The sequence below is a fragment of the Solanum lycopersicum genome, chromosome 1 (assembly GCF_036512215.1).
Source record: "Solanum lycopersicum chromosome 1, SLM_r2.1".
Classification (NCBI taxonomy): Eukaryota; Viridiplantae; Streptophyta; class Magnoliopsida; order Solanales; family Solanaceae; genus Solanum; species Solanum lycopersicum.
In genome coordinates this window covers 87,119,676-87,130,607 of record NC_090800.1, presented here as the reverse complement: position 1 = coordinate 87,130,607, position 10,932 = coordinate 87,119,676, and the positions used below count along the sequence as shown (strand labels likewise).

The 10,932-nt window shown below is 34.6% G+C and overlaps 1 protein-coding gene across 1 annotated transcript; it reads left to right on the top strand.

Annotated features, from left to right (window-relative positions):
* The first annotated feature begins 1,127 nt into the window (after positions 1-1,127).
* On the top strand, positions 1,128-10,044 carry LOC101244420 (glutamate--tRNA ligase, cytoplasmic). Its single transcript, XM_004230328.5, has 6 exons — positions 1,128-1,536; positions 2,527-2,623; positions 2,793-2,946; positions 5,566-6,686; positions 7,099-7,566; positions 9,480-10,044. The coding sequence occupies exons 1-6, from the start codon at positions 1,400-1,402 to the stop codon at positions 9,723-9,725; spliced, it is 2,223 nt and encodes a 740-aa protein (XP_004230376.1). The 5' UTR covers positions 1,128-1,399; the 3' UTR covers positions 9,726-10,044.
* The last annotated feature ends 888 nt before the right edge of the window (positions 10,045-10,932 follow it).

Genomic DNA, 10,932 nt, shown 5'->3' with positions numbered 1-10,932 from the left:
GTGCTGAAGTTATTATGTCAAACGTGAAAAGAGAAAAATGGAAGAAAGAAATGTTAGGGTTATATGGGTAATTTGGAGATTGTATAAAAATATTAAGCACAAAAAGATAAAAATGTGGTCAACTTAAAACAGCTTATAAGCTAAAAAAAGCACCCCTACCCCAGCTTTTAACTTTTGGTTTAAAATAAGTTTTTTTTAACTTAAAATAAGCTGTTTTGAGTATTGTCAAACAGCTAAATAAGTCAAAAACCAGCTTTTAAGTCAGTTTGACCATCTTTTAAGCTGAGCCAAACAGACTCTAAATTGAACAAATGGAGATTTAACAATTACATTTTTGTTTTATTGTTATTACTTCCGAATGTTTTTATTTACCCAAAATTTATTGAATGGTTTTGGCCCCTTTTAAGCTGCATTTCTTAACATAAAGGCTCATATTAATTTTTGTGTATGAAATAAAAATCTTTACAATATGTAGTGTTCTAATTGAAATCGTTTTCTCATTGCAAAAGCAGCTCATCAAGTATAGGTGGGATTAATATATTCTATGGATTAACTATTTCAACGGATTAGCAAATTATTTCGTATCTAATTTGGAACTGTTTAATTCTACTTTCTATATGGGACACTAAAATGTGGATAAAGTAATAACGTGATTAGTTAATATTTCAAATTAAATGTTAGAATAAGGTTAATCTCAAATTTTAATATGATATTATCTTTATTCAATTTATAAAACTCAATAGTATAATGTTGAATAAGGAGAATTATTAATAAATATTGAGATTGATATTACAAATATTAGTTATTTTATATTGAAATTATATTTTTTTTATGATTCAATTTGAAGTGATAAAAATAACATGCTATTAGAATTGTTTGTCTTTAACCATAAAAATGTATTTTTCTTTCAAAAGTGCACTAAAAAAAGAAGATATTTTGGGTTTTTGAGTAAAAGCATTATTTTGAGAAAAAATAATTTAATAATTGACCAAATTTTATAAAAGTGCTTCATGTGTTTTTTCAAAAAAATACATTAGCTTCTGGTGTCGTCAAAAATACATTTTAACGTATTTTTCCAAAGCTTAACCAAACGTAATATAATTGATAAATTATTTTCTACAGTACTTATTAGGAAAGGAGCCTAATTTTTTAGCAAAACTTGGCAAGCAAAAACCAGTCAAAAAAATAAAATTAGAAGAAGAAAAAGAAAAATGGTTATTCTATCCATAAAGTAAAAACCCTGGGTCGCAGTGTCTACGCAGAAACCTGTTTTCTTATTCGTTTGCCTTTATATTCTCTTTACCAGTGGCGGCCGTTGGTTTAGTGTCCTCTCTCTTTTACGTAGTATTAATCCATCATTTTCCCTTAGCTGCTGAGGTAATTGTAGCGGCGGCGAACGATGGAGCTGAAACTATCATTCCCTGCGGATTCTCCGCCTTTGGCTGTCATTGCGGCGGCGAAGATCGCCGGAGTTCCAATCTCTACTGATCCAACTCTTACTACCGGTTCTACTCCTATTATGCATATAGATAATGGGTAATTTATCAATTTGTCCGCTATTTGCATAACTTTTTGCCTATCGATTTGTTTTCTTTTTCGTGCACGGTTTTGCTTGCGTTTGTAATTTTCTCGCCATTGTTTTGTAGTCTTTTTTAAAGAAGACTTAGGGCTCGGTTGGTTGGGGAACTAATTTATTTCGGAATTAATTATCCTCACATTAGTCATCTCAAGATTGTTTATCCACCCTCAATGTGAGATAAAAATAACACTACAATCTCCGGGTAACTAATCCCGGGAATAGTTATCCTGCTAATCGCGGGATTAGTTGACTCATCCATCGTACCAGACAAGCCCTAAGAGAATTGTTTTCAAGATAATTAAAGTATTATTGTCTTTATTGATCTAGGGATAGGTTTTAATGGTGTTGTCTGAACATATTATGAAAATAAGGAAGCAGCTTTGCTAGATCAGCTATAGACAACTGTTTCCTTCCTTTTTGAGAATGGTGATTGTATGTAAACTTAAGTTGAAGTGAAATATTTGATCATTGTTATGGTTGCGTCGTGCTTTGACCTGTCGTTGGGTTCGGGAATTGGTCTGAAACAAAAATGTGAAAGTTAATTGTTGTGCTAAGGGTCTATTGTCCGGAACAAAATAACCATGAACCCTATTTTTAGGATGAAATTGTATCAGACTGATTAAAAACTTATGGGTGTGCTCAGTTTCGTGTTGCATGTGGCATCCTCCACTAATACATATGGGGTTGAAGGCTGCAAAAGAAATTCATTTCTGTTAATTGTTTAATTCGATGAATCTCAATAGTCAATAGTGATATTGCCCCGTGATGTTATTTCTCTATGCACATCATGGTGTTTAGAATAACCAATTGACGGTCACTATTTAGCTATGCTAGAAATGTTTGTAGTAATATCAAATGTAAAACATGATGTTAAACTGTTTCTTTAGCGTATCTATCTTCCCTTCTTCCAACTTCCCTACAGTATCTTAACTCAACCTAATTTTCAGACTGAAGCTGCGGGGAAATTTTGTTCTTCTGAGGTACATTAGTCGGGTTGCTAATATACCCGATCTGTACCAGCGTGATGCCTGTGAGTCTAGCCAGGTGGTCTTTTAAATTCTGCATCTCAAAGCATTGATAGATCTATTTTCTGATTTCAAATATGCAAATGAGAACCTTGAAAAATATTCAAATGAGCTCTTTGTCATTTTTAAAATTAATATTTGATTTTTACTTTGCTCTCCTTTTTTTTCTTCCTCCATCGTTGTTGCAGATAGATGAATGGCTAGAGTATGCTCCTATATTTGCCTCTGGCTCTCAATTTGAGGAAGCATGTGGCTACGTGGATGGATATCTTCTGCAGCACACATTTCTTGTTGGACATAGCCTCTCAATTGCAGATATTGCAGTTTGGTCTGGCCTTGCAGGTAGCTGATTCAAATATTAAAAAATGTGGAGTGCCTTTATGTCAAACTTATAAAGTATTTTTTAAGAAGTACTTCCATTTATTTGTGAGGCTGCTATTAGGAATTGCAATTAGATTAGCTTCCTGAGTGGGCTAGATTTTCCAGGGCTGGCAGAGTACTGCATGAGTTAAACACAGTCTGACTATCAAACTCGATGGGTGTTTAAAATGAACACTGGTCTGCTTTTATTCTTTAAAAGTAGAAGGAACTATGTACAGCTTAAATTTTTTGAATCTACATGGTTTGTTGCATTTTGACCTTTTTATAGCCAAATAGAATTTACGGAAGAAGAATTGGTTGATGAGTATCAGCACTGGGGTAGTGAGGTTTTTGATTGCTTATGGAAAAGAAAGTGAATAATCATTTGGGCAGAAAAATAGAATGTGTAGCTAGTAGTGGATTTGAAAAAGGATAGCAGGAGAAATTTTTGATTCTATCCTAGCCTAGGGGAAGTAAAGTCACATAAAGCTTTAGAGAAGGTAGCGTGGTGGTTCCATTATCCGCGGAGTTTCGAACCATGTGGCCATTGATCCCTCGGGTAGTTGGTTATTAAAGAAGTTAGATATTAACTTATTAATTGTTGGAGCATAAATGATTTCTTCCGAACTATAGCTAGAATCTAGATTGTTGAGTACCGTTTTCTTGTTTCAATATTTCCCCTGTATGTGGATGTATTCATATATGGCTTTTCATTCTTGTTCGAGTCATGTTCAAAAACATCTTAGATGTTTGATTCTCTGTCAAATCCTATTTCGAAGGAGTGAATGGGTTAATTTTAAATTCTGAGGCAAGTTCTGTTATGGAAAAGGTTTACTAAATAGCTCAATGTAGCAGAGTCTAGGAGACTCTAATGCCTTTGGTCTTTTTATTTTCTTAGTCCCTTCTAACATGATTTATGATGTCTTCCTCCTATGGGGCAATGTGTCCTTGTTCATACTAATAACCAGACTTTTATCAAGCACTCTCTTTTGGCAATTTGATCTTTTATCAGACACTCCTATCAGCCTATCCTTTTCTTCCAAGGCACATATCTCCTAGGAACAAAAAATATTTGGATTCTAAGTGAAGGGTTGTCGCTGACAAAGTTATTGCTTATCATGTCTTTATTGACAAATAAAGAGAAAAAGGAGGATTATAGGGCATTTTGCTATTTAATACTAGCATTCCTCTCCTAGTACACTTTTGTGTTCTTATTGGTTTATTCTCTAGTTTGCAACAAATCTTCTTCTACTACTGTTTCCCATTTCCTTGTCTGCGAGATGTCATATTTTATTCTTCAATTCGTTTTCTTTTTTATTGTTAGGATATTAGAGTGGCTCTTATAATTAAGCTTAATTATTAACAATACAGACATAGAGCAGTAGATTTGGAGTACATCTGTATATAAGGTTTCAGTACATGGTTGTACTGTTGTAATATAATACGAAGCTACCAAGTTCAAAGAAATTGAAGTTTAATTATTAAAGAAGTTCAAAGCAACTACAAAAAAAATTGAAGTTATTGAACTCTTCGGGGTGGATCAATGGTTTGAGCTTGGGACTTCCATGTTGGAGGTCTCAAGTTTGAAACCCCTTGCCAGCGAAGGCAAGGGGCAAGGGGTTTGCCTTCTGGGTCTATGTTGTCGCACCCAGTGCTGGCTACCTCTCCTATGTGGTTTGCAAGTAGGAGCAGGAGTTTTACCTTGTGCGCACACAAATGGTAGTGGCGGTGAGTTTCGTTGTCATCAAAATTAAAAAAAATAAAAAATGAAGTTATTGATTATTTTTTCTTATTGTTTATTAAGTGAAACCTAAAATAAATTTTGGGGTTGAAGATATTTTCCAGCTCATTGAAGTTATTTAAATTGCATTTGATTTGAGCAATTGGTATCTTTACTAGCAATATGTTGCATATTGAAATTAACGATTTCAATTGTTAAACGATGTTGTAAGTGCTAAATTCCAATATGCGAGCTGATTCTGATGTTTAGTGAATTATGGACTTCATTTTTCACTTTCTCCCTCAAAGCCCCAGGTGGCTTGTTGCTTTTCGCTTTTAAAACGTTGGTAGAGCTCTCATTCTATTTGAGCTGGAAATGTCAGTTAAAATTTGGAGCTAGTACCATGCTTGGTGATTTTTCAAATACATTAGGGGAAAGGTTTCTTGCAATAAAGTAAGAGGGTAAGATGCCTGAAAAAAGCAGTGTGGTGAGTTTTTTTAAAGAAGGCACTAATATATCAACACTTGGATTCTTAATCTTAATTTGAAACATACTTTTGCTTTGTGTTTGGAAAAAAAGTTCTCTTTGTTTTTTGCTCCACTTTTTGGGACACCACAAGACCAAATCATAAATTTAGACCCCTGTGAGTAACATATGAATTTCTTGTTAGTGGTCTCATTAATGATGATAGATTGAAAAGGTTGTGTTTTCTCTTTGATTCATAAGGTTGCATTTTTGACGACACCTAGACCTATCTTTTGTCTGTAAACAGACTCTTAGTTAGACCAAATCTGATGTGAATATATGTTTATTTTATAATTAAATGAGTTGGCCTACTTTAGTTTATTATTTTGAATGCTTAAAACTTCCTTGTGCAATAGGTACTGGGAAGAGATGGGAAAGCCTACGATCATCTAAGAAGTACCAAAATCTGGCAAGGTGGTTCAACTCAATATTAACTGAATATGGTGTTCTAAATGAAGTCACAGCAACATATGTGGGAAAGAAAGGCCCGGGAAAGCCAACTGCATCCAAAGTGAAAGAGCAACAAGGCTCAAATGCTAATCTGGCCAAAGTAAATGGTGATGCCGCTGACAAGGAAAAAGAAGGTAGGAAACCGACATCTGAGGTAGATCTTCCTGAGGCAGAAGTTGGAAAAGTGCGGTTGAGGTTTGCACCAGAACCCAGTGGTTATCTCCATATTGGTCACTCAAAAGCAGCATTACTGAACCAGTATTTTGCTGAAAGATATCAAGGGGAAGTTATTATTCGATTTGATGATACAAATCCTGATAAGGAAAGCAATGAATTTGTGGATAATCTACTGAAAGATATTGAAACTCTTGGAATTAAGTATAGGACTGTGACATATACATCTGATTACTTTCCACAATTAATGGAGATGGCAGAGAAATTGATTCGTGAGGGTAAAGCCTATGTGGATGATACCCCAAGGGAGCAAATGCAAAAAGAAAGAATGGATGGAATAGAATCAAGGTGTAGGAACAATAGTGTTGAGGAGAATTTGAAATTATGGAAGGAGATGATTGCTGGTTCAGAGAGGGGAACAATGTGTTGTGTTAGAGGGAAATTGGATATGCAGGATCCTAACAAGTCAGTTAGGGACCCAGTATATTACCGTTGCAATCAGACTCCTCACCACAGGATTGGTGCTAAATATAAAGTATACCCTACTTATGACTTTGCATGCCCATTTGTAGATGCTTTTGAGGGTATTACACATGCACTTCGATCTAGTGAATATCATGATAGGAATGATCAGTATTACTGGATTCAAACTGATATGGGTTTCAGTAAAGTACATATTTATGAATTTAGTCGGCTGAATTTGGTCTATACACTTCTTAGCAAGCGTAAGTTGCTGTGGTTTGTGCAAAATGGACTGGTCGAAGGGTGGGATGATCCTCGTTTTCCGACTGTACAAGGAATTGTGCGCAGAGGGCTGAAGATTGAGGCGCTGATACAGTTCATTCTTGAACAAGTAAGATACTAAGGGTGTTGCTTTATTGGTAATTTGATACAATTAACATCATCAACACAAATACATGTTTTTAAAATCATTCAGAAAATTATTGTGCATCTGGGAAGGCATCCTTTTGAACAACTGCTAATTCATAATCTAATTAAGCAAAACCACCTCTGTATTTTCTGTGATAAGCCTGAAATATCAAATGAGAGATGGTTTGTTGTTTTTGTTTTTCATCCTCCCTTTTTTCTTTTTTGGGTGAAGGGGGGAGAAACATCATTTCATTTATTGCTTACTGGACTTACATTTGTAGTCTGAAGCATTGTAAAGCAAGTCCATGACTAATCTGAGATTCTGTATTAGGAAGCATTCTTTTATATGTTTGATATTGTATTTCGAAACCTAAAGAACTTCACAAAATTTATAGGGAGCATCAAAGAATCTCAATCTTATGGAGTGGGACAAGCTATGGGCCACTAATAAGAAGATCGTTGATCCTGTATGTCCTAGGCATACCGCTGTTATTGAAGAAAGACGAGTCTTATTGACTTTGAGTAATGGACCAGATGATCCTTTTGTCCGAATTGTACCCAAGCATAAAAAGTATGCAGGTGCTGGGGAAAAAGCAACAACTTACACCAAGAGAATCTGGATAGACTATGATGATGCTGTATCAATCTCTGTCAACGAGGAAGTAACATTGATGGACTGGGGCAATGCAATAGTGAAAGAGATACGGAAGGACCAAGAGGGTAATGTTACTCATCTGTCTGGGATTCTGCATCTTGAAGGGTCAGTTAAAACAACAAAGTTAAAGCTGACTTGGCTGCCAGAGAGTGATGAACTTGTTAAACTCTCTGTGGTTGATTTTGACTATTTAATTACAAAGAAGAAGGTATGGCTCTTTTCACTTCAATATGTTCTATATTCAGGTGGGGTTTCAAAGTCCAGCCTATCCTTTTAGTAAACTTATCTCTAGTCCTCTTCTCCTCCACATCCCCTATTAAATTTTGAGTTCTAATGTAATCAAATCCTTAGAACCTGTGACTGTTTTATGGTTATGTGAAGTTAGGAAACTGCAAATAATATTATTCCCATGTAGTAATAACAAGAGGCTATTGCCTTTTCTGTTTTTTGGATGGGTAAGAAGGGGCTATTATTTCTCGGGTAATAATATTACAACAGCAACAACAACATCATACCATGGGGAGGCTAGGATCTACGTGGACCTTATCCCGGGACCTCTGTGGGGTAGAGAAGGCTGTTTTGGATAGACCCTCAGCTCAAAAGTCTTAAATAATAAGATTGATACAAATAAATGGAAGTGTGCCTTTCTATGTTTGGATAGAGTTTTGAGATGTATTTGGAAGTAGGGAATATTTTAGTTTTTCTCTCAAATGACTTCGAACTTGGAAATGATAAGTATCCTATTCGTGTATAGCTCTGTTAGACTAGTCTTCAGTGTTCACATACTGTTACTGCAAAATTCTAGCTTATCCTTTTAGGCTTTTAGTAAACTAACTCTAGTCTTTCTTTCCTCCACATGGTCAGTTGAACACTTAAAACTTTTGAGTGTCTTATGATATACAATATATAATATACAATATTGCTCAACTCTGTCAAGCATAGGGAAAAGACACAAGTTGCACCTTAAGATTGTCCAGAAAAGTCATTTACAACTCGTACTTTATGGGCGAACCTATTCCCCTCCTATTCTTATTTTTAGTGGAATTAATCACTCCATGAAAATATAAAACCAGTTGCATGTCGGGAGGTGTATTACACGTGCCACATCGTATATATTGCCACAGTATTTTGAAGAATTAAATGCGACTATTTTCTTTTATATATATATATATATATATATATATAACTTTTTGCCATGTGGGTGTTATTAGTTTGATTAAAAATAAGAATAGGGAGGTAATAGGTCGTTCGTAAAGGTTGAGTGTGTAAAGTGACTTTTCTGGACAACTTTAAGGTGCAACTTGTAACTCTTCCCTTTAGGATTTTTTTTATTTAAGATGATATGATTCCCCATATATTGGTAAGAACTTTTGATTTAGTAATAAGATTGATTGACTAGAGATGAGTGCATTTTATGTGGTTTCGATGGAGCTTGAGTGGGAAATATTGAAAATATTGATGATGAATTATTTGGGTTGTCTAGGTGAGAAATATTAGAACTTATGAATGCTGAGTTGATATTACTGTTGAGGGATGTCAAACATTTAAATGATGGGTAGAGATTGGGTTGTCTATATGAAAATATTAGAACTTAGTGAATGTTGAGCATGTTATTACTGTTGATGTTTGTCAAGCATTTAAGAGTTGTGAACCGATTTTTTTTTGCATACATTGGTAAAGAGTGCCCTTCTCGATTTAAGTAGTGGTGAAATAATATTTTCTGCATACATTGATCAAGAGTGGCCCTTCTCCATACTAAGATTGATTTAGAGTTGTGAACTTTCTTAGTAGAGCTTTTGTACAAGTTTTGGGAAGTATAGATGATAGGAAGGGGATGGTATGGAAAACAAAAAGTAATAAAAGCAAAGTACAATGAATTCTGTTTATAATCCATTTCAGCGTAATGAAACGGACTAGTACTCATTGGGCCTTTCTCATTGACAATGTACATTGAAGTAATAGAATGCCTTTCAATTTTTATAATGTTCTGATTTGGAATTGTATTTGTTGTCCACCTGAACTTGGTAGTTCACAGAGTACCTGTGAAGATGTTTACTGCAACAAAGTTTTTGCTATTAGTGGGTTGATCACGTACTAAATTGGTAATTTTTGGTGTTGCAGCTCGAGGAAGACGAGAACTTTGTCGATGTTGTTAATCCTTGCACAAGGAAGGAGACTCCAGCGCTTGGTGATTCTAACATGAGGAATCTGCAACGTGGAGACGTGTTGCAGCTGGAGAGGAAGGGCTACTTCAGATGCGATGTTCCCTTCCTACGACCTCAAAAACGCATTGTTCTTTTTGCCATCCCTGATGGTAAACAGCAACCAGTGTTGCGGTTTGCAGTCCCAGATGGCAAAACAAAATGAAGACATATCAGATTGCAACCAGTATTCATGCTTGAAGAAGAATCACAGGGTGTGATCTGATTGTCTCCTTTTTTGAAACCTAAGTTAGGGCGAAATGTGCAAGACCATTCGTTTTTCCAAGATCATTAGGTGTAATTTCCTATTTGGAGTATTATTCTACTATTCGACTGTAATATTTTCTTAAAACACTTAAAAACAAATACTCAAATGTTCAAAAAAAAATGTATTAACATATCACTGATATTTCATAAGTGGAGTTTTGAGAGGTTGTTTTCAGGAGACACTTAAATGCAGCAAATTGGTGATATGTGTTTCTAAAGATGATTCAAGCTCATAGATTTGTTTTTAAGGGCTACTTCACTTATTATTGTTTTTTGTCTTATTAATTGATGATGGAAAGTATAATATGAAATCAACTAGGTGCAACTCAAGTTTGCGAGTCGTGGATAAAACATTAAAACTTGTACCAAGTTTGTTTAACGTTACAAAGATTCTTTATACTCCCCAATCCTCATAAGCAAAGGAAAGTATGAAACCTACTTATTACAAGATTATGTATTTCTTCCCGTTATAAATACTAGAGTGCTAATTGTTTTATTTGACCACTTTAGAATAATAAGAAGTATGTGTCCATTTAATTAAATGAGGCGTTTAACAGAGTAGTACAAAAATATTACTTAAAAATATGGACCAAACAGAGTTGGGAGTACTTATTATAATCAAAACATGCTATCAATTATCAAGAACTCAGCAATCTATTGGCCCATAAGATATATAACAGCCTTATGTATAGTATCTTTCCATATGAAATGCTATGTAACTTTTTCCATTAAAAATTAGAAAGACCATGCTCATTTGTTTCATCGCGGTTGCAAATGCTTTACTATATTGCATTTTCTTTCAAGTTTAGAATTACGGATCATACTAAAGATTTTCTTTTTACCGTTTCCTCATCATGTGTTCGAATTAAAATACTGATCAATTCAATTTGCTCATATCATCTCATCACTGTTCACTACAGCATAACCAATATTGATATACAAAAGATCAGCAATCATGAATGGATAATTGTATTATTAAATGAAATAATTTACTGTATGTATCTTTGGCCTGAAATCTGTAGAAATTTTACATATTTGTTTAATTCTTATTATCAGTTTGAGTCATTAAATTACTGAAGAAGCAAACCTTGTTCACTCACTCGAAA

Bases quoted from the DNA above. Each gene is read 5' to 3' on its own strand.
- LOC101244420 (XM_004230328.5), top strand. From the start codon at position 1,400: ATGGAGCTGAAACTATCATTCCCTGCGGATTCTCCGCCTTTGGCTGTC. The intron at 1,537-2,526 runs GTAATTTATCAA...CCTAATTTTCAG, and splicing joins ATTATGCATATAGATAATGG to ACTGAAGCTGCGGGGAAATT. The intron at 7,567-9,479 runs GTATGGCTCTTT...TTGGTGTTGCAG, and splicing joins ATTTAATTACAAAGAAGAAG to CTCGAGGAAGACGAGAACTT.